The sequence below is a fragment of the Callorhinus ursinus genome, unplaced genomic scaffold, assembly GCF_003265705.2.
Source record: "Callorhinus ursinus isolate GAN/ISIS: 27379988/994484 unplaced genomic scaffold, GSC_fseal_2.0 scaffold38, whole genome shotgun sequence".
NCBI classification, from domain to species: Eukaryota; Metazoa; Chordata; class Mammalia; order Carnivora; family Otariidae; genus Callorhinus; species Callorhinus ursinus.
In genome coordinates, this window is record NW_027397100.1 from 2758485 (window position 1) to 2786480 (window position 27996).

At 42.4% G+C, this 27996-nt stretch overlaps 2 protein-coding genes across 6 annotated transcripts in view; one reads left to right on the forward strand and one right to left on the reverse strand.

Annotated features, from left to right (window-relative positions):
* SERINC3 (serine incorporator 3) lies at positions 1-20511 on the forward strand. Its single transcript, XM_025875394.2, has 10 exons — positions 1-159; positions 5339-5500; positions 6122-6315; positions 7435-7514; positions 8415-8552; positions 11025-11194; positions 12186-12276; positions 13118-13298; positions 16931-17158; positions 17799-20511. The coding sequence occupies exons 1-10, from the start codon at positions 121-123 to the stop codon at positions 17935-17937; spliced, it is 1422 nt and encodes a 473-aa protein (XP_025731179.1). The 5' UTR covers positions 1-120; the 3' UTR covers positions 17938-20511.
* Positions 20469-27996, reverse strand: part of TTPAL (alpha tocopherol transfer protein like) — a 41149-nt gene continuing 33621 nt past the window's right edge. For 4 of the 5 annotated variants that reach the window (XM_073880394.1, XM_025875591.2, XM_025875589.2 and 1 more), the window contains one exon: positions 20469-27439. In XM_073880394.1, coding sequence (XP_073736495.1) covers positions 27161-27439 — 279 coding nt within the window. In that variant the 3' untranslated portion in view covers positions 20469-27160. The remainder of the gene's footprint in view (positions 27440-27996) is intronic. The other variant, XR_012374675.1, reaches the window with a different exon arrangement.

Here is a 27996-nt window from a genome sequence, read left to right on the forward strand (position 1 = left end):
TGACGCCACCCGCGCGTTTCCGGCCTGAGAAAACGTCGCGTTTCTGAGGAGACACCTCGACTGGCAGTTACCACCGTGCTAGAAGCCTCCGGACCGGCCGCCTGCATCACTAGCGTCACCATGGGGGCCGTGCTGGGCGTCTTCTCCCTCGCCAGCTGGGTGAGTTCGGGATCTGGTGTCTCCGTCGGACGTGTCGTTTGGGCTAGGGCGATAGGGAGCCCCAAACCCAGACGCGATCGGGCCTTGGCCCGGGGCTTGGGGGGGACGGGCCCTGGGCTGCAGAGAGTATCCGGGGGCGCATACCACAATCAGTGATGCACCCCCCCCCCCCCGCCCTCATGGGGATCGGGCGGCTCGCCTTCCGGGTTTGTGGGGGGAACGTAGGAGGCCAGGCCGTCATTGTTTACAATTTCGATTGCCCCGCCCCCGCGAGGCTTCCTGCCTCTGGGTTCCTCTGGAGCTGGAATCTGGACCGCGGAATGAGAGTTCCGGGGCGAGCGCGCTCTGCTTCATTTCGAAGTACCTTCATTAAGGTGGCGTCATTTAATTTGGGGTGGCTTAAGTGATATTTTTATCCCATAGAATGGATTTCCCGATGCTACAGAGTATGTGGCAGAGCTGGGATTTTAACCGAGGCTTGTGTGCAGTTGTGCAAAGGAAAGAAGGCCTTGTGGATTATTATTCAAAATTGGAAGCCATGGCGTGAACATTTGGGGACCTTGTCCAAGACATTTATCTCTGGCTTCCCGTAACATAAGGCTAATCACCCCAGCATTCCTCACCTTGAGAGCTGCTGTGAGGATAAAGTGAATAAACGGGTTGAATCGCTTTGTAGATTGTAAACGCCGTATTTTAAAAAGGAAATTTTAGGATCTATGGAAGAGAATAGGTGAGTTCCCTCATATACTTGCTCCTGAAGAGCATGATTCTTTAAAATCACTTCTTGTCGCATAACTTCCTCATTTAATTGACCAAGGACTCAATCTCAGCTCGTTCCACTACCATTTCTTAGGGACGGAGTACAAAGTGTATTTTCCGTTCTTAAAGATTGTTGATCCTAAATCAAAAGGGTGTTTGGTCATTTACAGGTTCCTTGAGAGCTGTGGCTTTCCATTTTTTTGACCTTGACCCAAAGTAAGAAATATATTTTACATGGTTGATTTAATATGCCCATTTAGACACAAGTTTTGTGACATAATTTTTACTTTTATCATCTGCTGTACAGTTTTTCTATCACATTAGAACAAATCCTGGTAAGTTGAATTCTACAGTCCACAAGTGGGTCAGACTATTTGCAAAGTAGATTTAGAAAAAAATATATAGTTAAGAAGGGAATTAGTTAAGGAATGAATTTGTGGGGCGCCTGGGTGGCTCAGTCGTTGAGCGTCTGCCTTTGGCTCAGGTCATGATCCCAGGATCCTGGGATCGAGCCCCACATCGGGCTCCCTGCTCAGTGGGGAGTCTGCTTCTCCCTCTCCCTCTGCCTGCCGCTCTGCCTACTTGTGCTATCTCTCTGTCAAATAAATAAATAAATAAAATCTTAAAAAAAAAAGGAATGAATTTGTAATTTGAAACAAAGATGTCTGTCTTATCCTAATAACCTGAAACACATTTTGCCTTTGATGTAATGTTAATATTTGAATTGATGCCATCAAAGCATTTTTATCTGTAAATTGCTTTTCTATTTTATTAATCCCTTTTGTCAACAGGAATAGCAAGGAATGCAGTGTACCAGAGATGGGATGAGTGAGGGGAAGAATAATAGGAAATGAAGTCAGAAAGGTAGCAGGGAGCCAAATCATGTAGATACCCATTGTATGGTCTTGTAGGCCAATTTAAGGACTTTGGCTTTTCCTCTTAAGTGATGTGGGGATCCATTATAGAAAAGAAAAGAGTGATGTGATCTGACCTGTGTTTTAACAAGGTGGTTGTTGGAGAACAGATTGTAGAAAAGAAAGGGTAAAGCAGTGTAGAGGAGAAAAAATTTTGCTTGTATCCTCTGTGGGGTTAGTGGTTAGGCCTCCTCTGTTGGGGGCCTACGAATTAAAGTGAAGAAAGATTAGCGAGAGAAAAAAGAACTGTGTACACATGCAAAACACATACTTGCAGGATGTTATTCATCATTCGGTGATGAATAACTCAAAGAGATGGTTAGAAAATAGGGCTTATTATATACCTTACTTAATAGGGGAAAAGAAAAGGGCTTCTAGTTAGGAAGAACAAAGAGGAGATAAGAAAGTTTGTGATAATCCTTGTTTATGTGGGTGCATAGGTCTTTTGTCTTTTTCATGTCCATAAAACTCTCTTGGAAAGAGAATTTACGGCAGCCTCACATCCGGCAGCCTCACATCCGAGAAGTTGCTGCTTTTAAGCCAGATGAGGAAAGCTCCAAGAAGCCTTTTTTCCCTGTATCTGTTGAATCTCAAATGTCTTCATCTTAAAATAATCTTTATACCAACTCTGGGTTCTGATTGGGTGGCTACAACAGTGAGACAGGAGCCATTGTATTTAATCCAGGTGAAAGATGATAGTAGTGACTTGGACCAACATGATAGCTAAGGATGCTAAGAAAGTGGTCAGATTCTGGATATGTTTTATTTTATTATTACATTATATTATGTTATATTATATTTATTTTCTTAAAAATTAAATAGGCTCCATGCCAGACATGGGCCTTGAATTCACCACCTTGAGATCAAGAGTCATGTGCCCTACCAACTGAGCCAGCAAGGTGCCCCAGATTCTGGATATATTTTGAGGATAAAGCTGATGTGCTGACAGACTGGATGAGAGTTTTGGAAAAAGGAAAAACGTCAAGGATGACCAAGGTTTTTGGCCTGAGTAAGAATAGAATTGTTACTTACTGAGATAGGGAAGTGACGTAACATATAGTAGGACAGCTCTGTTCCACAGATTGCAAGAGAGATAATAGTAGGTGGTCCCTCCTAAGGGCACTTACATTTTCATGATATTTATAAACAAGTAAGTGGTATATTCATTTGCTAGGGTAGATTAAAAAAAAAAATACCACAAACTGGGTGGCTCAAGCAACAGAAGTTTGTTGTCTCTCAGTTTCTGGAGGATATAAGTCCAAGGTTAAGGTGTCAGCAGGGTTGGCTCCTGAGGGTGATGAGGGAGAATCTGTTCCATGCTTCTTCCCCATTCCTGGTGGTTTGCTAGCAGTCTTTGATATTCCTTGCCTTTGTCTTCACTTGGTGTTCTCCCTGTGCTGCATGTCTGTGCCCAAATTTCTCCTTTTTATGACACCAGTCATTTTTAATTAGGTGCCCCCTCTTCAGTATAACATCATTTTAGCTAATTACATCTGCAGTGACCCTATTTCCAAATAAGGTCACACTCTCCGGTACTTGGGATCAGGACTTCAACATATGAATTTGTGGGGTTGGGGGGGGACACAGTTCAACCCATAACAAACAGTAGGCAGTTATTATGAGATTATTTAATAGGCCAGGAAATAAATAGCTAAAGAGTTAGGAGTGTGAGAATGCAGACAAAATAAACATGAAGCAATTAGTGTCATTGTTTTTGGCTGTAAAACCTCTGTTTCTGTCTGCAGCCAGCTATAGACCTCTATTATGGTCTTTTGGCCCAGATTGTAGTTAAGAATTGGAGACTGAAGCCGGGTGATCAATTTACCATGGCTGCTGCAGTTACAGATGTTAACGGCTACCATGATATATCGAGAGCCTGTGCTGTGCCAGGCGTTATGCCAGGTGCTATAGATTCCTGACGCTGGGTTGTTCTTCACACAGTAACCGTTCAGGTGGTGTTAACGCCCATTTTTACAGATGAGAAAATTGGGCTTTTAAGAAGCTTAGCATCTTGCTCCAAATCACACAAAACCATGGTAAAGTCCACCCAAGGTACCATCTATAAAAGTAAAGACTGGGACCATACTGTGAGGCCAGCATCCCCCATTATTTACATCTGCTGCTTCTGCTGATGATTCTGACTTAGCCTGCCTTTGTAATGTCACTTAATGTCATCTGTGAAAGCAATTGAAGCACTTTCCTAGTTAAGCTTACAAAAAAAGCAACTCAGATTATGCCTTCATCTGAAATGCTCACCAGAGAGCCAGGTTACTCTCTTTTTTCAATTGAGGTAAAATTCACATAACATAAAATTAACCATTTCTAAGTGTACAATTCAGTGGCATTTAGTACATTCACAGTGTTAGGCTGTCATTGCTGTCATCACATTTGTGTAGTTCCAGAACATTTTCATCTTGAAAAGAAGCCTGATTACCATTAAGCAGTCACTCCCCATCCCGTCTCCCTCCTCCTCCAACCTTTAATGCTTTCTGCCTTGGGATTTACTTATTTTGGATATTTCATATAAATGAAATGCAATATGTGGCCTTTTGGGTCTGGCTTCTTTCACTTAGCATGATGTTTTCTAGGTTCACCCATGTTGTACCATGTATCAGTACTTAGTTTATTTTGATGACTGAATAATATTCCATTGTGTGGCTATACCACATTTTATGTATCCATTCGTCAATTGATGGACATTTGGGTTGTTTCTACCTTTCGGCAACTATAAATATTGCTGCTTTGAACGTTCATGTACAAGCTTTTGTTTGAGTACCTGTTTCAGTTCTTTTGGGTGTATGTTTAGGAGAGGAATTGCCGGGTCAAATGGTGATTTTAGTGTTTAACTTTTTTGAGGAATTGCCACATTACTCTTAAATTGAGCTAAACAGCTCTTTATCATCATTTGTAAAGGTTTCCATGTAATGTTGCTTGATGCTATAATACCAGATTTGGTAACTAGGATTCCTTATATGGCAAGTGGAGTTAGGTTTTTATATTGTTTTTAAATAAAATGTGCTCTTTGTGAATATAAGTGACATTTATTGGGCTCTTAGTATGTTTTAGGCGCTGTGTTGAGTACTCATTTAATACAGCAATGTCTGAGGGAGGAAGATTCCGTTATTCAGTCTATTTAGCAGATGGAGAAATAAGCTTAGCTTATGTAACTTGCTGAGTTAGAGTGACACAAATATTATTGACTCCAGAACCCATGCTATTTTTTTTTTTTTTTAAGTCGGCTCCACACCCAGGATAGAGCCCACTGTGGGGTTTTAACTCATGACTCTGAGATCAAGACCTGAGCCAAGATCAAGAGTCAGACACTCAATTGACTGAGCCACCCGGGTGCCCCCAGAACCCATGCTTTTAACCACTTCCTCCCACCCATAACTTTCTCAGTTACAGCCGTCAAAGCCTGGTTGGCCTCATCTTCTACTCTGTGACCCTTAACGACATGAAGGAGCCCCCTGACAAGGTCTCAGATGGCTGTGGTGTGCTTCTTACAGGTTCCCTGCCTTTGCAGCGGCGCATCGTGCCTGCTGTGTAGTTGCTGCCCCAATAGTAAGAATTCCACGGTGACTCGCCTCATCTATGCTTTCATTCTCTTCCTGGGCGCTGCTGTATCCTGTATCATGCTGACAGAAGGGATGGAATCACAGCTGAAGAAGGTAAGTAGAAGGAACAGTAGCCTTAATGTACGGGTCATTTGTATTATTTTTCTGTTTTGCACAATTTTAGTTGTAATTAACATTCTTATTTCTTTACCATTGTAAAACTCAGTCGAGTTCATTGTAATTGTTGGGTTTTTTAATAACTTTTGGGTACAGTCTAGATAGAGAATATGAGAGTGTTGGTCCTTTTCCAGAAATCAAGGTACTCAGAGTGCACATGTTCAGGGTGTACTCTTAACAACTGAGAGAAAGATATTGAAAGAGTGGCACGAAAACATTGTCTTCCCACGTATGTTCCACATTTAAACATTTGACCTAGACTAGCCCTTCACCTGCGGAAGGAATCAGTTGTAGCATGAAAATTCATGGCAAGATGGGAGATAACCTCATCAGCAAGAAAAGCAAAGAAGAGAACACTTCACTTTTATTTGCAAAATGCAAATTGTTTATATTATTTGGTGACAAGATCGTAAGCGAATGGGAAGGCAAAGAGAAAAGTCCCTCAGGACAGTCTTGCAGTTGTTGAAGTAGTCAGTTGTATAAATTCAGGCTTTCTTATGGGATAGAATCTTTGTTTAAATGTGGATATTCCCATAACATTGGAATTGCTTTTTCCAGATTCCTGGATTCTGTGAAGGGGGGTTTAAAATCAATGTGGCTGATAGAAAGGTGGATAAAGATTGTGATGTTCTGGTCGGTTATAAAGCTGTATATCGGATCAACTTTGCCATGGCCATCTTTTTCTTTGTCTTCTCTCTGCTCATGTTAAAAGTAAAAACAAGTAAAGATCCCAGAGCAGCAGTACACAATGGGTATGTAAATTTATTTTATTATTTACTTGTTATATTATGGTGTGGATCCTCCCCTTGAACAGTTAATGTTGCCATTCTGATGGAAGCAGTAGAGTATTTGAATCAGTGGCCCACATTTCTGACCTGTTGTACTTGTGAAGTTGTTTCAATGTCATTTTCAGTTGGAGTTCTGTAGCACAGAGGAGGTGAAGGGGAAGAGGAGAATCTTGTCTTTTTTTTTTAATACCTTTGTTTCAAGTTCCTAGATTTTTATCAAACACCTGCGAAACAGTTCAGGGATTGTGCTGGGCACTGCATACACACAAACATGCATACTTTTTATTGTTAAAAGATAAAACTATCCCTGATCTATTAAACAGTGTACTGAAAGATAAACTAGATATATTTGGGCCACTGATTTACAAATATATTGTTTCCCATTCCTGACTGCCCGTAGTTCCCCTTAGACATATAATTCTCATTTGAAAACTGAAGGGAGTTTGTACACTTTATGTGTATTATAATCCTCTTTTTATAGATGCAGTAACCGAATTTCAGAAAGGTTAAATAAAGTGCCTGAGATCTCTGAGCCAGTGAGAGTTGGAGTTGGGATTGAAACTCAGGTTTGTCCAGCTCCAAAGCCTGATTCTTTCCACGCTGCCATACAAGGCAGTCTTTAAAGATCATGGACTGAAAGCCAGGTTTGGTCTTAGCTTTGCCAGTGATGAACTGTGTGATTGTGGGCACAAGGCACTTATGTCTTATGTTGTGAAAGAAGGATTAGGTGATAACTTTTCCCTAGATCCAATAGTTAATTGCTTTATGTGTAGCTAACATTGTTAGTTTAGAATACTCCAGAACTGTAGAAAAATTCCTGTCTTTAATTGCTAAATGTAGGGAAATTCTTAAGTTGTATGTTTTTCTCTTATTATATCTATGAATTATTTGTTCTCTGGGCCAGTGTTTGTCCTTAAATTGTATGAAAGATTGAGTGAAGCAGCTTCATGTCAAAAGAAATAAACACAAGACGATCATGTTGGGAATGCTACTGAGTCCTTATTTTTGCATTTCAGAAATTCACTTTTCTCAGTATAAGGGCAAAAATTAACATTTCATAAATGCACTTTTATATTTTAATAGGTTTTGGTTCTTCAAAATTGCTGCCATTGTTGGTATCATGGTTGGCTCTTTCTACATCCCTGGGGGCCATTTCACCACAGGTATGGCTCACTACTAAGAGGGTTAATTATAATATATACACACTCTACAAATGATGGACTTGAAGCGACATTTTCATTACTGGTTTTGCCAGAACTGACAATTAAATGAGGTGGTATTCAATTTTATGACTTTGTAGTAATATTAAGGTAGTAATTAATTGATTAAAGTAATTAATTAAATTGATTAAATGCCCAGGAGGCATTTAGCCCATTTTTCAGCTGTTCTGGAACGATATGTTGCCAATATTTTAATAGTTTACCTTCTCACTTGGGCAGTACTAAGTTAATCTGAGAGCTTGTCAACATAGGGACCTGTAACTCATATGTGTTCTGCTGTCCCTGCCTTAATATGCTTTCTTACCATAACATCAAGTGACATCTGTGGATTTCCACTGTGATTTTTTTCCCTTATAAAGGAAAAGGCTTGTACCATTTGGAATGTCAAATCCCAGGCTCCCCTTGGCACAAGCTAGAACAAATTTTAAAAGGTCTGAAGCCCAACAAAACACTTCTTTTTTTTTTTTTTAAAGATTTTATTTATTTATTTGAGAGAGAGAGAATGAGAGATAGAGAGCATGAGAGGGAAGAGGGTCAGAGGGAGAAGCAGACTCCCTGCTGAGCAGGGAGCCCCATGTGGGACTCGATCCTGGGACTCCAGGATCATGACCTGAGCCGAAGGCAGTCGCTTAACCAACTGAGCCACCCAGGCTCCCCAACAAAACACTTCTTAGAGAATGCCTTTGAGTTTAGAATTGGAATAATCTTTTGCTGTACTGCTGGAGACAGAATATGTCTTTACCACCTCTCTCTTACTTCAATTGAAATTGTTTTAAAATTGGATAGTAACATTCTGAAATGTTACTCCTTTGGTAAGAATAACTTTGTTCTTTTGGTTTGTAGCCTGGTTTATTGTCGGCATGGTAGGGGCCTTTTTGTTCATCCTCATCCAGCTAGTGCTGTTAGTCGACTTTGCTCACTCTTGGAATGAATCATGGGTAAATCGAATGGAAGAAGGAAATCCAAGGTGCTGGTATGCTGGTAGGTATCTAAACTCACCTATAAAAGCCATACTGCATTATGCTATATTAAACAGGATGTACAATAAAAATCTCCATTGATTTAAATGTGTAAACTTCCAAATTAGAGCTGACTTTTTAAAAACTCTACTTTCCCATTTGATTCAGTTCTGAATTATATGCGTTACTGGAAGGGGGGAGCACAGATAATAGAAATCATTGGCTTCTCTCAATTCATTTATTTTGAGATTTGTAATGTAACTAGATGTGTTTAGATAAGAAAAAACTGTTGTGTTTAATGATGTAGTTCTGGTTTTGATTTCCTTGTTTCCACGGACAGGGGGCTCAGGTGGATTATACATATGGGTCATGTGCCCACATCCCTCAAGCAGATAAAAGTGAACAGTCCTTACTGCTTTATTCAGAGTATGGCCCACACCCCTTGTAAAAGCTTTCTGGTGGAAAAGGGGCACTTAACATTTCTAGGGTGGAAATAGGACTCATCGCTGGTAATAATGGGGAGGGACTTTGGAATCCTCTACTTATTAGGGGCAATGACCCAGCCATACCTCATTTAAAAAAATAGTTGTTGAAATTCCTAGCCCCTGCACCCCACCCATTATAAAAGTAATAGCTACTCTTGTGTCAAGAACTTGAACAACCAAAAATTAGAGAAGAAAACAAATCCCCCATTATCCAACTCTTTAGTAATTAATACTCACTGTTAACATATTAGTCTATATCTTTCCAGTCTTTTTTCTTGCATATGTATCTTCTATGTATAGAAAAAGAGTCATTGAAAACGATGTGTACTTGTATCTTACTAATTTTTTACATGTGTCATACATTTGGATAGCTTATAGTTTAACTTTTTTTAAAACCTAGAAGTAGCCTGTGAATATATGGCTACAGTGCAGCAGTAAATACCTAATAATATATCTCTGAGCACACTTCTGCTTTTATCCTTAGAATAAATTCCTAGAAGTTGAAGAGTGGAAGGGTATGGATATTTTAAAGGCTTTTAGTACGCATTATCAAACTGTCCAGTTTTCTTTTCATGTTATTTATCTAGCTTGCTTTTTAAATAATAACAAAAGCAAAACCAAAAAAACCCCTGAAAACGAATACTATGTTCACCATAAACACAGTTGATGGAACTTAATAAAAAATAAACATGCAAATCTCCACCCACTTGCAACCCACTTTCCTCCCCAGATGTAACCACAATTACTGGATCTTTATGTATTTGTGCACATATACATGTTTTGTTATTTAAATGTAAATAGATTCATATTAGGTATTGTTCCATGACTTGCTTTTCTCACCAACTATATAATGAGTATTTTCTAACATACATCTTGTAGATACATCTTATTCACTTAATGGTATACAGTTCCATGGTGTGGTATACCATAAGTTGTTTAACCATTGCCGTATTTTGTTGGCCACTTCAGTTGTGTGTAATGACTGTTGTAGCATGAGATTTAAGAAATTGTTTTATCGTGATGGATTGGAAATCCTGAAACACCTCCCCATTTCTGACTGATAAAAATTTATTTTTTATCTATTTACTTCCTTTTTATATAATTCATTTGAACCACTCAAGTTTAGAAGAATTTAATAATGAGTTGCAGATTTGTTATTCTTTGGAGTAACTAAGAAGTAGAGAAATCTTGCATATTCATATGGAAAAACATTAAGAACTGTGCTAGTACTTTAACATACGTTATCATTTTATAGTGACATAATATACATCACTTAATTTTAAAAATGCAGAACCCATGGAGATTTGAAGTAGAAACTGGTTTTCTTAAATAAGTGTGCCGTGAATTAAGTACAAGTTAATTGAGCTCACCATTGCTACAGTTGGTCTGAGTATACTGTTACTCTTTTATGTTTTCTAATTTTCAGAGTTACATAGCTAATTGTTGATTATCCATGTGAACAGAAAGGAATATTATTTTAGGTTTTTGAGAATAGCAAATATGCCACTTTCCCACAATGATGTGGTCTCATCAGACAGGAAGCGGGTTTATATAGCCAGTGGCTGCAGAGGACAGATGTCATAAAAGATGCCTGTCTTGTTTCTGCTGACACCATCCCTGGCATTTAGCTTGCTGACACTGGGCCAGTTGGAGGGCCCACAAGTTTTGCAGGTTCCTAAGAAAAGCTTATAATGCACATTGTTTAGCATACAGTTAGAGTTCACTGTAGCTGGAATGATCAAATGTCTGGTTTTTCAACCCATGGAATCAAGGTAGGTAATCTGGAAAGTGAATCCGGTTGCTTGAATTTAACACCGAGCCAGAATTTAACACCGAGCCATCTCTAACGCTGTCTGACCTTGGGTCTTCTGTAATTTCCCTGTAAAATGTTGACTCCCTTCACAGTAAAACAATGTGTCTTTATTTTTATATGGAGTAGAAGAAAATTGGTCTTCATTAGAGAAGTTTGTTACAGTTGTGAGCATTCCTGTTGTTTTCCCTCTTTCTAGCTTTGCTCTCTGTCACCAGCGTCTGCTACATTCTGTCAGTTGTCTTTGTCGGCTTGCTCTACACATACTACACCAGACCGGACGGCTGCACAGAGAACAAGTTCTTCATCAGTATTAACTTGGTCCTTTGCTTTGTGGTTTCTATTATATCCATCCATCCAAAAATTCAGGTATGGTTTGCTGCTTTTTCCTACTGTGAAAAATTTGTAATTAATCCTAAACTGATGTAACCTTTTATATGAGTTTATGTTTATCTACTTAAACATTTTCCCATATTATGATAAATTCTTCATAATTCTAATTTAGTAACTATAAAATGTGCCATTGAGTGCCTGTATCATAATTCAGTGGATAATTTCCCTATCGTTAAAAAAAAAACTAGGTAACCTGAGAATTTTATAGCTGTTATAAAATAGTTTATGTTGTGAGAATGAGTCTTATAAATCATTAGCCAAGCTGTTTTAGGGGGATTAAACTAGAAAATCGTTGCTTTTAATATTTAAAAACAAAACTCATGCATGTGAGTTTCATCATTTAAATACAAAAATTCATGGAGGTTTTTTTTTTTTATTTTCTTTTTAAGATTTTATTTTTTGAGAGCGAGAGTGGGCATGAGCTGGGGGAAGGGCAGAAAGAAAGGGAGAAGCAGCCTCCCCGCTGAGCAGCAAGTGATGCCAGGCTTGATCCCAGGACCCTGGAATCATGACCTGAGCCAAAGGCAGATGCTTAACTGACTGAACCACCCAGGCGCCCCAATTCATGAAGTTTTATGTGAGAAATACGAAAAGAGTATGTAGCTATCACCTCTCCTTTCAAAAATGAGAAAACTGAAGTTCCAGAGAGATGATGGGTCACCTAGCTAGTTAGCGCTGCCATTGAACTTAGCTTCTACGACAGCAAGGGACTAGGAAATCAGCCTCTGCGGGATACGCGGGACTCCAGGGCTGTCAAATGCCTCGAGAACCAGTAGTACACGGTCCTCTTTCTTGGTTCTTTCTCAGGCTAACTCAGACTGAAAGGTTACTTGTCCTCTTTCAGCTGTCAAATAGAATCAGAAGGTTCTCCATTAATAACATTTCAGGGGGACCCAGGGGAATCCGCTGGGCTTTAGGAAGTCAGCCCTTGCAGTTCCTGGGGCTTGTTTTCTGTTTGATTCTACAGGAACACCAGCCCCGGTCTGGTCTCCTGCAGTCCTCTCTCATCACCCTCTACACCATGTACCTCACCTGGTCAGCCATGTCCAATGAACCCGGTAAGGGGATGTCAAGAGCACATTCATTTGATGGAGAGAAAGTAGGCAATTACTCCTTTGGCAGGTGCAAACACTAGAGGTAGAGCAAATGTCAAACAGGCAAACAAACAAAAAAGCCTCACTTAAATGTACAGTGCTCACCGTATGGTACAGATACTCACATTTCAAGTTTTATTCTCCATGTCTGTCCGTAGCTATTCATAGCTGACAGCCTAAAGGACCACAGTCCTTAAACAGTCTAGGCTTTTCCCTGGACTAAGTCAGACTAGTTAAGAGTTGGACAAGGCAACATTGTTTTGGCCCTTTGTGGCATTGTTGTAATTGAATTTCACTTTGGTGTTACAGGCTCTAGACAAAAAAACTAAAAAAAAAAAAACTGAAAGAAATTTCCTTTTATAATGACTGCATTGTGTCTCACTCAATAGGGTATTCTCTGGACTTGTTTCAAAACGGTTGTTGCAGACCCTCCACCGATGACTCACTTACTGTTAGTGTACTCCTATTTAGCTGTACAAACACACTAGGGAAAAATTCCCTGTGCTTAAAGCCTTTGTACAACTACAGACCCAAAAAGATGTGCCAGTTAAACTTCAAAATCAGTAAAATCAAAATTGACATTTATGAATTTGACAGATACTTTGTTGTTGTGTCTTTTCTTCTAAAACTAAGTCACTGATTGCCACACAAATATGTAACTAATTGCTAAGCTTCCAGGTTCTTTTAAGTATAACATTCCCATGTTTTACATCATGACTGAATGATGTGTGAGCACTTCCCTCACATCCTTTCTTGGAACAAGAGGAGTTCTAACTAAGAATAATAAAAAATTTTACACTTTCAGATCGTTCCTGCAACCCTGGCCTGTGGAGCATCGTTAAGCACATGACTGCACCAACCTTGGCTCCTGGAAATTCAACTGCTGTAGTCCCTACCCCTGCTCCACCCTCAAAGAGTGGGCATTTTTTAGATCTAGAGAATTTTATTGGGCTGACAGGCTTTGTTCTCTGCCTTTTGTATTCTAGGTAAGTTAAAAAATACTTGGGACAAGATTCTCATGAAGGTTAGTCATAGAGGAAAGAAGCTATTTTGCTTTCAAAAAGCAGTGTGAGGAATTAAGAAAAACAACTCTTCTTTATTGAAAGTCCTCGACTTTCTTCATTCCCTGGCCATGTATATTTCTTAAAGCCTAGTAAATCCTCTTATCAAATAATTCCTTCCAAACTGACATAGAGATACCTTCTCCCTGGATAGGAGGATAAAGTCTTCACCTGACCCTAGATCAGATAGAGTAGTGGCTCTGAAAATTGGTTAGTTTCTCTTTTTTTGTAAGAAAATCTTAATTTCCTGATCATTGTAAAAAATATTTAAAGAACTACAGAATTCTATACATCTAATTTTAAAATCACTAGTTAATTTTAAATAAATCCAGGGGCTCAGATAGAACCTATGTTAGCACTTTGCATTCATCCTCCTACCTGTTTTTTATTGATATTTTCTATATAATAGCATATATTACTTTAATAATTTAAAAATATGAACTAAAAATGGGCAAGGATATATTTATATAAATTAATAATGTAAATGAGATAGTGTAAAGTGGGAAATGAAAGTATCCTCCCTCCAAATTTACCTCTTCCATGATTAAACGTTTTGGTACATATTATTTTATGCTTTTTTCCTTTGCTTATACTTAACTGTCTTATCTACAATCTATTTGTATCTATATAATTGTACATAATTTTATTTATGTCACTTGATAATTTTTATAAATAGGAATGTACTCTGTAAATACACAGTATTCTCAAATATGAAATTGTCATAATTTGAACAGCTTCCACAGTATGTGTAAATTTATCTTTTTTTTTTTTTTTGATGATTGTTTAAAATAAGGATTGGCAAACTACAGCCCTGGGGCTGACTGCCTGTTTTTGTAAATAGAGTTGTATTAGAACACAGCTATGCTTATGTGTTTTATATTGTCTGTGACTTTTGTTTGTTTTGCTTTTGGCCTAATATGTTTTGTTTAGTTTTTTAGATACAATTTCCATACTATAAAGTTCACCCTTTTAAAGTGTACAATTCAGGGGCGCCTGGGTGGCTCAGTCGTTAAGTGTCTGCCTTTGGCTCAGGTCATGATCCCAGGGTCCTGGGATCGAGCCCCGCATCGGGCTCCCTGCTCCGCAGGAAGCCTGCTTCTCCCTCTCCCACTCCCCCTGCTTGCGTTCCCTCTCTTGCTATATCTCTCTCTGTCAAATAAATAAATAAAACCTTTAAAAAAATAAAGTGTACAATTCAGGATTGTGCAACCATCACCTCAGTCCATTTTAGAAGATTTGCTTTTGCCAAAAAGAAACCTCATGTTCATTAGCAATCACCTCCCTATTCCTTCCTGCTGCAACCATTGGCAGAAACTTACCTCCTTTATCTGTGTAAATTTGCTTATTCAAATGTTTCATACATGTGGAATCATAAAATATATGATCTTTTGTGACTGGCTTTCACTTAGTATGTTTTCAAGGTTCATCCATGTTATGACATATCAGTACTTAATTCCTTTTTATTGTTGGAAATGATACTCCATTGTGTTTATATATACCACATTTTTTAATCCTTCATCAGTTGATGGAAATTTGCGTTGATTCCACTGTGGAACTATCATGAATAATGCTGCTATGAATATTTGTGTACAGGTCTTTTTGTGTGGATGTACATTTTCAATTCTCTTGGATTTGTACCTAGTTGTAGAATTGCTAGGCTATGTGGTACCTCTTTGTTTACCTTTTTTGAGAACTGCAAAAGTGTTTTCCAAAGTGGCTACGTCATCTTACAATCCCACCAGCAATGTATGAAGCTTCCAGTTTCATTACCTCTTAATCGTTACATCGTAATTGTCTTTTATTGTAGCCATTCTAGAGAATGTGAAGTGGCATTTCATTATGGTTTTGATTTGCACTTCCCTCATGACTGATGACGTTGAGCGTTCTTTTCATGTGCTTATTAGCCATTTGTATATCTTGAAGAAATGTCTATTTAAATCTTTTGCCTATTTTTAAATTGGGCTGTCTTATTGTTTTTGTGTATGGCTTGAGGTAAGGGGTCCAACTTAATTCCGTTGTGTGTGGATTATCTAGTTGTCTCAGCACTGTTTGTTAAAAAGACTATTTTTCCCCCATTGAGTTGTCCTGGCATCCTTGTCAAAAATCAGTTCACCATAAATGTAATGGTTTGTTTCTGGACTCGTAACTATTTCATTGATCTGTATAGCTATCCTTATGCCAGTGCCACACTGTTTTGATTACTGTAGCCTTGCAGTAAGTTTTGAAATCGGGAAGTATGAGTCATCCAGATTTGTTCTTTTTCAAGATTGTTTTGGTTATTTCGAGTCCCTTGCATTTCTGTGTAAATTTTGGGTTTTGCTTGTCAGTTTAATTGAGATTTTGATAAGGATTGCATTGAATCTGTCATCTTGGAGAGTATTACTATCTTAACACTATTAAGGCTTCTGGTTCATAACATAGGATGTTTCATTTAGGTCTTCAGTTTCTTTCAGTGGTTTATAGTTATTAGTGTACAAGTCTTAAACATATTTTATTAAATTTCTAAGTGTTATTTTTGACAGTATTATAAGTGAGATTGTTTTCTTAATTTATCTTTTAGGTTTTTCATTGTTACTGTATAGACATAGAATTTTTGTATATTGATCTTGTATTCTGCAAGATCATTTATTAATTTTAATAGTGTGTATATTCCTTAAGATTTTCCACATATAAGGTCAGGTTATCTGCAGATAGAGATCATTTTACTTCTTTTCCAATCTGGATGCCTTTTATCTTTTCCTTTCCTAATTGCTCTGGCTTGAACCTCCAGTACAATTTTGAACAGAAATGGTGACTGTGGACTACTTGTCTTACGCTTGATCTCGGGGAAAGCTTTTAGTCTTTCACTATTAAGTATGATGTCAGCTCTGGGCTTTTCATAGATGCCCTTTATGTTTGAAGAAGTTCTCCTCCATTCCTAGGTTGAGTGTTTTTATCAGGAAAAAGTATTAGATTTTGGTCAAGTGTTTTTTCTGTGTATGTTGAGATGATCATGTGGTTCTTGTCCTTTAGTTGTATGTACTTTTCTATTCAGTCACTTAACAAACTTGCAGTGAGCATCTGCTGTGTGCTCGAAATGCATAGAGGACTACGGTCATTGTTGAGGAGTTCTAGGACTAGCAAGAAATGGTAAGTGCTATAGCAGAGGGAAGCAGAAGGAGCTGTGGGATTTTAAACTAGCCTAGTGATGACTTGATGTCAGAGAAGGCTTTCTAGAAGACATAGCACATAGAGAATTAAAAAATGAAGCTAGCTGGGAGAAGGCTGGTGGGTGGTCCATTCCAAGCATGGAAGAAGCTCTTGTGAAGTCATGGAAGCCGACTTTGAGAGCATGATGAAACTCAGACTCCTAAGCAGTTAACCACGTGGTAACTGATGAGCGTGCTCTCTGTCTTGTGATGACAGTCCGCAGTTGAGAACTTGAAGCAGAGCCCTTCAGAAGGCCTTCTGTCCCCAAATAGGGGCAGTTCAGAAATAACCTGCATGTATATAGGCCAATGGCAGCAATTCATCCCATGGCCGCTTTCTGATTTGCCTTCTTTCGGATCACTTTCCAGCATCCGCACTTCCAACAATAGCCAAGTAAGTAAGCTGACCTTGTCGGGAAGTGACAGCGTGATCCTCCGTGATACGGCTGCCAACGGTGGCAGTGATGAAGAAGACGGACAGCCTCGGCGGGCTGTGGACAACGAGAAGGAAGGAGTGCAGTACAGCTACTTCTTATTCCACTTCATGCTCTCCTTGGCTTCCTTGTACATCATGATGACCCTGACTGGCTGGTACAGGTAGGAGGCATAGACGAACCAGATGGAAGACCACTTGGCCCCCCTTGCTGCCTGTAAAATCTCCATCCATTGCTCAACCTCAGAATCCCGTTCCCTTACCCATACAATGAAGTTGTTGTGTTCGGTGCTCTTTTCTGAAATACTTTTGACTTTTTTCTCCTCTTGGATTTAAAATCCAGTTGGAATTCTTACAGATGAATCATGGAGAGAGTTCTTCCGGACTTGAGTTACTTAAGAGAGAAAATCATAACGTAAAGCAGTCAGACCCATCTCTGTTCACTAATTTTCCTCTGTGTCTAGAGATGGCCATTTAGAGTATTCTGATCAAAGTAATGGTGTGATAAAGAAGGAAAGTTTCAGGGACTCCCATTTCAATCTAGACTTTTGCCAGTATCTAGAACAGCTAGGTGTTCCTGAAGAACTTTGCCCAGCACATACAGTAGTCAGAGTTCTTCATGCTGACAAGAGAAAAGCTTCTTGAAGGCAGAGTCCCCTGCACATAAAAACTAATAATAGCAGCTTTCACACGTTCCTTCTAGAACCTTACTAGAGCATAGTGTTAGCCAGGTTTCTTGGCTTTGGCTGGGGGTTGCTGCTGGATGCTGGTGACAGGCTCTTTTACCTTCTTCTGTTTTCTTAGCCCTGATGCAGAGTTCCAGAGCATGACCAGCAAGTGGCCAGCTGTGTGGGTCAAGATCAGCTCCAGCTGGGTCTGCCTCCTCCTCTATGTCTGGACCCTTGTGGCTCCACTTGTCCTCACCAATCGTGACTTCAGCTGAGCCTCTGAGAATTCATAAAGGTCTGCTTTGCCGAAAGCCCGTATCTGTTTTACTTTTGCTTCAACTAAAATACTAAGTGAACACTTTGCAAATGTGACTATATCCAAGTTTATATCAGAGAGCAAGATTACGTAATGCTTGATGCAGGATCTGAACTTTTCATTTATATGTATATTACGTTTATTTGTAAAGATACAGCGCGAAGGGAACATTTTGCGTTTTAAAGTGAACTACAGCTGTGCTGTGAAGAGAGTTCTTTATTAAGATCTGTAGGATCCTACAACTTTGATTTAAAATGTAAGAAAAATGTTGGTTATTTGAGGCCAATCGTTAATATATTTCTATTGCAGTCTCCTTAAAAAGCAAAAAACAAAACCCACCATTTCTATGACAGGTTTCCTCTGTGAGTCTTTATTTGTGTGATGCAAGCAAGCAGTGTGTTCAGCCCTTCATCCCCCACGAGGTGTGGCATTGGAGTTCTTGGGGGGAGGGGTGCGTGCCTCTGGCTCCTTCCCCAGACGGGCAGGGTGGCTGACCCGGCTAACTGCTTCTGCAGCTTGGGTTAGTTCATTCGGTGGTGGACGCTAGAGCAGTGATGCCTAAAGCAGCTCCAGCTTTGCCAGAAGTGTTCGTCTCCATAGCGCTTTGTAGGTTTGGCGAAAATGAAGTCACTTGGGAAAACAGTGCCACTTTAGTCTTTATGTCATTATCTTGTTATGAGTATGTAAAAGTAAAATGCATGTGAATTTATTATATTTGCACTATAAAGGTATTTGATTAAAATAGAGACTTAAGCTTTTAAGGCCCTTTCTTTTACAGCTTTTATGAGTTAGCAGCCATCCTATAATTTTTAGACATATGTGGGCTGTCAGGTTTATCAGGCATCGAGCAGAATGCGCCTGTCTCTTCTAAAACTTGAGGCCTGGCTAGTAAGTCAAGTCTTGAACTCATCTAAAAATTGTACTGATAATATCTTTCCTGGGTAAGACACTTGTGTAGATGAGACACAAGGCAGGCGCTGTCGGGCAACTTCTTCAGGAGAGGTAGCACACAGGGAGGTCGACTAGAACAGTTTGTTCTTTCAACACACATTTACTGAGTGTCTGTTCTGTACCAGGCCCTGTCACATTCGGGGATCCAACGTTAAACATGACAAGATACCAGCTCTGCCATCTTGGACTTAAGAGTTTAGAGGAGGGTGAAAATGAGCTGCCAGGTGTACAGGCGCTGGGATGAGTGCTTGTGATTGAGGAATTGCAGAGAACTCAGGGGAGTTGCCTGGGGTCAGGGTGAGGGGTGGTCCTGGTAGGGCTTCCTGGAAAAAGTGGAGTTGGAGGCCAGGAATTGTTAGGAGTTAGCCGAGAGAGAAATGGGGTAAAGGGCCGGCATTGCTGCAGGGTAGACAAAACTTCATGTTAAAGGAAGGGAGATGCAGACTTGTTCAGGAAAGCTGGAATGGGAAGAAGAGGGCAGGGACTGGGTCACAAAGGGCTTTGCAAACCACACTGAAGAGTTTGAGCCTTACGTTGAGAGCAGCAGGGAGCATATTCATAGTGACATGAACGAACGGTCTTCAGTCACTGCAGCTGACGCGCAGAGAGGCATTTAGAGAAGAGACCAGGGCAGGCCATACACCATTTCAAACAGAGAAGTGAAAGTGAGGATGGGGAGAAACTGACAGCTGAGAGCTACTTCGTAATTAAAATTTAAAAACTGGCAATTGATTAGCTCTCAGGCAGAGGCCGATTCCTGAGTGCTGCTGGTTTCATCACCTGAGTTGATGGGGGTTCCATTTATATGGGGAGAGACAGGGAGAGGAGCACATTGTATGGGAAGAATGGGGTTGGTCCCTTAAGAATGTCCAACAGCTAAGGACATGGGCTTGGAAGTCAAGACTGGGTTTGTATCCGCATTGCTTTTTTTGTCTGTCAAACTGGTCGGCTAATATCTCTTGAGTACATGACCTTGGGCAGATGACTATCTGTGTGACCATCTGTCTGAGCCTCAGTGTTTTCCTCGTTTGAATAAAAGATAGTACCTAGTACGTATTGTTTAAAGTTACTTTGCAAAGTGCTTAACCCGTTTTAAACACTGCTAATCTCACTGTGGGCTAAAATGAGATTAGACAGTATTCAAAGGTCAGAGATGTTCAGCCACAGTCTGATGGAGGCTAGATTTGAGGTGTTCTTACAGAATTAAACAGATGGGACACAGAGGGGACAATCTCAGTTGGGATGGAGGTTGGCGGGGATGGGGTAAGGAAGCAGGGCTTGATAAGAATCGTTGGAACCACTGTGTTTTAAACCAGTGCTTTATGTCAAGGTACAGAGATAAAAGTTACAAGGGAGGTGGGGGGGGCAAATAGGGGAGGTTTAGCCCCTTACTTTGCCAGTGTAAAGCAGACACCCCACTTTCCTTAATAGCAGGGTAGCCAGATTAAGACCTTTAAAGGTCCTAAACTTCAGAAACAATGAAGGTGTGCCATCCCCCACCTTATGTAATGCAAAATAAAACAATACTAAATTGTAAAATAAGTGTAACAAAGTCCAATAAAGTGTTTATTTTTTCTCATAACTTTGATATTAATTTGAAATAACAAATTTTCTTTGAAAATTAGGGGGCAGTATCCCTATTTGCTTGACTGTACTCTAAGTTGGCCTGTTGCTAGGAAACCCAAGATTACTCAAGACTCAAGCGAACCGTACTCGTGAGTGCTGAATTATACACAAGCATAAATAACATCAGCAGGTCGAATAAGCCCAGGATCACACTTGAAAGCAGGAGAGTATTTTGACTCATCAGATAAGTCATCTGGTGTTTCCTCCCCAGGAATGGGCCTGTCTGTCCCTCAGGATTGCAGATGGACCGCCTGGCTCCGAGGCCAGCAGTATGGCCTAGGACCTCATCAGGGGCAACAGCAGTGGCTGCACCTTTACCTGGTAGGAGCTAGCTGGGAGGAGGCTTGCAGGCCCATGTGGCCCCTTGCCAGTTTGCTAAGACTGGTCTAGCAGGGTACTCGGTTGGGAAATAAAAGCTTCTCTTATCCAGCAAGGAGCCTGCCAAAGAATGGCCATGGATCTGGTTATTGCTGCTATTGATGTTCTGGACCAAGCCGTAAACCAGCACGTGTTTTTGTCCATTACAATTCCTTTTCCTTTTTATACATTCCAGCAAAAGCGTTCAGTAACATGAGTCATGCTTTTGAGCTCTGCAACCAGAGCTGCTTGCTCGTGTCTTTTCTCCTTTCGTGTTCTATCCATCCTGTACCTTGGAGCCCAAATCAGGTGGCCTGCTCAGTGGCGTCCTCACCGCGGCTGAGTGACATGAGCTGGACACAAACCGTCTCCTCAGGTGCAGAATAGTGACCATGAAACAATGTGTGTGCCCAGCTGTGAATAGACGCTGTCCATGCACCTAGAAGGTGGGGATTCTCCCCCTTCCCCCTGACAGATCAGACTGAGGCTTAGAGAAGTTAGGGACTTGCCCATAATTAGTAAGAGGCAAAACAGAGAAATAAACCAGGACTTGAGAGTTCTTTTTTCAGTTAGGCCCCATTGTCTCTTGGCATAAGGTGACAGGGCACCAAGATGACTGGAGACGGCTTAGGGACGTGCTGTCAAACTACCCATCAGCAGCAAAGGAAGATTAGGAATCCCCTGAAGACAGTAACTGACTAGGGCATTGTATCTCTAAATGGCTGGCACCTTACCAGGTAAGAGGGTGAACATTTGGTTAAAACAGTTTGCTTCCAGAAAGGTGGCAACCCTAAAGGATTTTCTTCCTCACCAGCTTTAATGCAGTAGCAGGACACATTTCTGCATCAGTTACAGGCATGCCGGACCAGTGCTATGTGAGGAAGGGGCATCGCGGAAAACAGGTATTTCAGAAAACAAACCAGAAATAACTCCCACGGCTTGTAAAAACTCTGCTGCCCTGGTTGGAGCCAAGAGTCCATTTTTCCAGATGGGAGAAACGGACTGAGTTTTAGGGCCACCGCTTCCTGAGGAAGGCTGACCTCAAGAGCTGGCATGTTGCGGTGTTAAGAACTTAACCTGCTGCATCATCAAAAGTCAGCGGTAAGTGTGTGGATGTCCTGCATGAGACAGTTTGCCAACTGACTCATCAACACACCGGACCCACCGAGGCACCTAGCTTTTGTCTCCTGTGGGGCAGACCACACGCTCCTGTATAGAAACCAACAGGGAGCAGGTAGAGAGACAGCCAAGCATGCCTGGGACCACGGTCGATCAAGCCACATCTAGTTATCCCTTAAGGAGTCTGGGTTCACTTGTGCTTCCAGAATAAAACGTTCAGTTACAGCCTGGGTCTCAGAGGTTAAGAACCTCCGCTTTGTATTTTACAAGAAGCCAGAAAACCACCTACTTTGTACACTGCTCCCCTATAAAAAAATTCTTTCCTCCTTTCCTTCTGTGTTCTGTTGGAGGGTGAATGACAGTAAAAGGCAAACAGTGTGGCTCTGACCATCAGGAGAAAGTGGGCTAGAGTCTGACTACCGGGCTTTGAAGCCCAGCTCCACATTTGACTGTGTGTCCTTGGGCAACCTGCTTAACTCCTCTGGGCCTCGTTTCCCCCACAGGAGCAGGAATACTACTTAAGATTAAGTGGGTTATCATGAGAGACGATGGACTCTGAAAAACAAACAGGGTTCTAGAGGGGAGGGGGGAGGGGGGTGGGGGGATGGGTTAGCCTGGTGATGGGTATTAAGGAGGGCACGTTCTGCATGGAGCACTGGGTGTTATGCACAAACAATGAATCGTGGAACACTACATCAAAAACTAATGATGTAATGTATGGTGATTAACAGAATAATAAAAAATTTAAAGAAAAAAAAGATTAAGTGGGTTATCTCTGTGAAGCACCTAACATAATGGATGCCTAGCCCATACAGGCACTCGGAAATTGTTAGCTATGCGAAAGATTCAAGGCCAGTCTAGAAGGGACAGCTGGGCCTTAAGAACTGAAAAAATCTGCACATTGTCTCTACCACTGTGTATATCAAGTGCCATTCTTTGTATACACTGGTATCTTCTAATTGTGCATGATCTTCAGAGGTGGCCAGCCCCAAATCTATAGGTGCAATGTGTTGCCACAGGGCCTCTCCCTGCCTGACCTGGAGGGAGGCTCTACCTGGGCCATCATGTACCATGAATAATAAAACTTCAGAACCTTTATCTAAACGGTCACTATCACAAAAGAACTCCACACATAGCCTTACAGGACTTTTATTAAGACCCAGTCATGCATACTAAAATTACATGTTTTCACCACTTTGACGTAGAAAATGCACTAGAAAAATAAACTTTTGGTCAAAACAAACACAAGTAGATGAATCCACCACCACGTGTCCATATACTCAAAGCTAAACTGAATTTCAGTTTGAAGCGAGGAATGTGACCAGTGGCTGAAATGGTGCCCCAATCTGGTCAGAAAATCAGCCTGCCTCCCACCCTGTCAGCGTGGGATCAGAGGCTCCTGGCCCCTGAGAGGCCTCAGGCATCTCACCCGTAACAGGTTACCACCTGATGTGCCAAGAGGCGGAGGCATAGCCCAAGAATCCCCAACAGCAGCTGACTTCCTGCCCAACTAAATGTGCCGCCTGGTGAGCCCAAAGGAGAAGCAGTGAATTGGCAAACGGCAAGTTCATCACTAGCACCTCCACGAGTCACACCGGGCCTTCCTGTGGCACAAGCTCTGTTAGGAATATTTGACGATGACTGTCCCTTGCATTTCAAGCAAACCAGTTTTGAGTCGGGAAAGCAGAAAGGAATTTACTTTAGATTTACAAAATTAACAGGTCCCAATACTGAGAGACATCACCAGATGGACCTCTTTCCTGAAGAGTTGAGATGTTTCTGTTTGGTGTCTCCACACATCCACAGAACAGCCACATTTGCATCATTACCTTGGCTAACACTTCACTTCCTCAATGAAAGGAAGGCTTCAAAGGAAAACCTTAAAAGCTAAAGACTTTAAAATGAAGTAATAAATAATGCCACAACAGTACCACAGCTTTTGCCTACCCAAGTGAAAAAGCAATCTGAGAATCCGGTGGCATTTAAAGAAACTGCCCACCAGGAGAATTCAGAAAGGCTCGGTAGCTCACAGGAATTTGGGGGAAAATACCTCTTCCTGTCCTCTGAGTCTGGCAAAAATGTATCTTACAAGCTGAAGTGTTTGTAAACCTCTAAGGACATGTGGCTTCTTGTGAAAACGAGATGAAGTATGGGGAAGCTAAAGCCACTTCTGCCCAAAGCAGGTAAGCTTGGGAGAGGAAGCCAGATTTGCACAGTTGTTTCTGCACATTTCTTCCAGCCTCTCTCCGTGAAGGTAGAACAGGATTCCAGGAAAAGTCATAGTTTTCCAGATTCTGTAGAAGAGAAGAGGAAGAAAACCCCCATATTACCTAAGCTTACAGATTCATTTGGCAGCTTCAGACGTCAATTCATTCAGACCTACATTTCCTATAAAGTAATCCAGATAGGGGAAAAAGAAAAAGGCCTCTAAAAGGTAGAGTACAATGTCCCTGTGGCAGTAAAGCCAAATGATGCCTAAAACAGAGGGTTCAGAGCTCAGAATGGAGATCCCTTTTATCATGTGATTGAGGGGTGTTCAGTGGCTCATCCAAGGCCACACAGCAGTGTAAAGCCAGAACCAGACTCCTGGCAGACTCCTTTCCCTTTCCTATACCACAGTACCCTGAATTTAGGGAAAGGTTACTTTTTAGATGTTTGTGAAATAGGCCAGAACCTTTCCCTGAAGGAAAACACTCCCAGTTCTCCCTATGCTCACTTGTTTGTCCCATCAGTGCACCCCGCTCCTGAATCAGGCTCCCTTGGTCCCTTGATCATCCCCCCACCCCGCTGGGGCAGCTCTATACAGACGCCTGGTGAAGCCGCACAGAAACTGCCTTGATTTTCACCAGGGAGGTCCTGCTTTCACAGCGTGGTTCAAGTCTCCTGAGGTGTCCAAACTATTTGCTCTCTCTTTGGAACCAAAATAAAACACAGCAGCTGCAGAAGGCAGACAAATCTTGCCTCTGACTCCTTGGGCCAACCGGAAAGGCCAAGGAAACATCCCGGTCTTGCCTGGTCTTGCAGATACTTGTCCAGGTGAGCTTACACACACGCAAGCTTTTCAAGTCAAATGGACACGGGCAAAACTGGCCAGGAACGCAGCGCAGCGTGTACACTGGGAAACTCGGTGGGGCTGAACAGTTCATTTCTCCCTCTGTCTAGCTTGGGGGGGGGGGGTGGTTTTGTTTTCTAATCTCTCTTTCCTCTCTGAGGTTGAAGAACACCTCTAACTAATTCCCACATCCAAGCTGTGGGGTTCTGAAGCTTCCACTGTGGCCCGCCTACTTGTGCTACTGAGATCTTTTCAGCCATGCTGGCCACACTGTCCTTGGCAGATGGAACTGGAGGCTGCCAGGGGGCTGCATGCTGGCACTTCCAGCTCTGCCAGGTCCTAGGGGATCCAGGGTTAGTATCCACAGGGAAGAGCCTTCCCTGGAGTTGGGCACTAATGAGGTGAATCATTTTCACCACCAGCTTCTCCATGCATTTTAAACAGTGCTATGAAGATGAAGCGCTTACTGACAATAGACTGGCCTTTGCCTTTCAGAGCACTGTGCTCTTCCTACCTGAGCTGTTGTCCCCTTGCGCGGCGGCCTCATAAATGCGTGGAGAACGTACTTAGACAACACATAGTACTTGTCCATTTTTTAACGCCATAATTTTCAAGGAATGAATACGAAAGGAAATAGGTCAAAAAGCCACCAGCTGAACCACCTGGTTTGGTGGTTGGGCTAAGGCTGAAGTTTTGACAGGAAGGGTCTAAAGTGCTGAAATGGAGAACTAACATTTGGTCTCGCTGGCTAGACTCAAGTCAGTCCGCCCACACCAGAGAGAGAAATGCAAGCGTATCTGGGAGGGCGGGGGCCCCAGAAGTAATCCAGCGATAACCCGCTCGTGCATTCGTTTCCAGAGACCAAAATTTAAGACTCCCAAGTAATTTAGCCATTCCCTGCTGCCAGGTTTCCAGTGTACCGCCGGAGCCTCGGGGACAGAAGGAATTCATGTGAACCCTGGTCATTTCACCTGCCCTTTTCCAGTTTAACCCTTCCTACAAAAAGGAAGTTGGCTGTCGCCAGGTCCCAGGAATACACCTCTTACTTTCCTTAAAGGCAGGGCCAGCTGGTAACTCATGTCTCTTGGGAAGGCCCAGGTGTACCACAAAAAAGCAGGATCCAACCACTTGCCTCTAGAGAGCCATTTCTCTAGGCAGAAAACCAGTGTCCAGCATTCAATAAAGCAAACCCCAGAATGTCAGCAGCCAAGGCCCTAGGCGTCATTTCATCCAGCTTCATTTTACAGATGAGAAGGCAGAGCCCAGAGGCCCAGGTCTTGTCCACAGTCGCACTTCTGGGCTGCAGCCCCGCTCTCTTCATTCCTGGGCCAGAATTCTTTCAGCTCCTCAGGCCTGGCATCTAGCGTTTTGAGTAAAATCACATACCTCTAGGATCCCGTATGATTGTTGAGAACCAGGGCTAAGGCTTTATGGGTTTGGGGAAAACTTCAGTTTCTATTGCAAGAGTCAGTCAGTGAATCCCAGAGGTGCTTCCAGGTCGCGGGCCCCCAAATTTGATCAGGAAGGTGCTGCTTCTGTCCTGCTGCCTCCACGATGATTCGATTAAGGTGCTTTCCAAACCCAGTGTGGCAGCTGGGGCCTGGGCCTCAAACTAGAAACTTCCTGAGGAGCAACGCAAGTCTGTAGTTAGGGTTCAGGTGAAAGACACAAACTCCCAAAGTCTCCTGGTGTGGCCACCTTGCAGGCTCGGCCAGGTTCTTTCACAGGAGTGTGCTGACTGGCCAATCAGGCGGTTTGCTCCTGGAACGTGGAACCAAAATGACTTTGGTCCTGATTTTTCTTGTTCCAAGATCTCTATGAACCAGATAGAGCTTCCAGATTGTGGTTGCAAACTGGGATTCCCAATGCTTGGGGATCACTGGGGACATTTTCCATGTCTTCCATGGATTAATTCAAGAGTCACCAAAGGCTTACCCCATGGCTTACCCTCAGAGCTCTACAGGCTGCAGTTTAATTACCAGGAGCAAGACAGACTCCATGGCACCTCAGACTCTCCTTGCGCCTCTCCAAAGAAAAAGGAAAGGATTTAAAGATGGCGGCACTCATAGGGGACTGGCTAATAGCAGGAGTAGAGCTGCGATTTCACGGCCCTCAGAGAATCATCACACTGCACATCTGGGGTCAGCCCCTCAGGAGGCGGGGCCTGGCCCAGGATGCTGTCGCAGACAGGGACAGGTTGGCAGAACTCTCTCACGAAGTCCTCCTCCGAGGCCAGCAGCACTGCATTCCAGGCGGTGATGTCCAGCTCTCCAGCCGTGCCCCCATACTCCTTGGGGAGAATGCTTCTGGGAAGGCTTGTGTGCAGAGAGTTCAGGTTGGACCCGTGGAGGAAGAACTAAAGGGGAAACAGAAACACATGTGCCCTCAGGTTAATCAGTATCAGTCACCCGCAGGCCAGGTAGGGGCTCAACCATCTGTTGAATGAATAAAGGAACAGCTGATGGCAACTGGACCCTTCCAGTTCCTCGAAAAGCTTGAGGATCCTTAATTCCCTTCCTATACCCCATGCTCTGTTGGCTGCTCCTTCAAAAGACATCCAGGATCCAACCACTCTGCGGCCCACCTCATGGAACCCTGCCACCCCCACTTCTCCCCTGGGTTCCCACGACAGCCTCAGCCTGGTCTCCCTACTCGCAGCCTGTTCTGCAGTCTCAACTCTTCTCGGCGCCAGTCAGATCATGCCACTCCTTGCCGCGTGGCCTGCCGATGCTCCCACCTCACGCACGCCAGAGGCCGGGGTGCTCCCACCTCACTCGCCCCAGGGGCGGAGGTCGGCACGCTGGCCCCCGCGGCTCCTCCGCCGCCCCTCCCCTCTGCTGCTGCTCCTGCCCAATGGGCTCCCACCTGGGGGCGGTGCCGCTGCTGGTTCTCCTGGCTCTCCGAGATCTGTAA

Coding starts and splice junctions, on each gene's coding strand:
- SERINC3 (XM_025875394.2), top strand. CDS start 121: ATGGGGGCCGTGCTGGGCGTCTTCTCCCTCGCCAGCTGG. Junction 12,277..13,117: donor AGCCATGTCCAATGAACCCG/GTAAGGGGATGT, acceptor TTACACTTTCAG/ATCGTTCCTGCAACCCTGGC. Junction 17,159..17,798: donor ACCCTGACTGGCTGGTACAG/GTAGGAGGCATA, acceptor CTGTTTTCTTAG/CCCTGATGCAGAGTTCCAGA.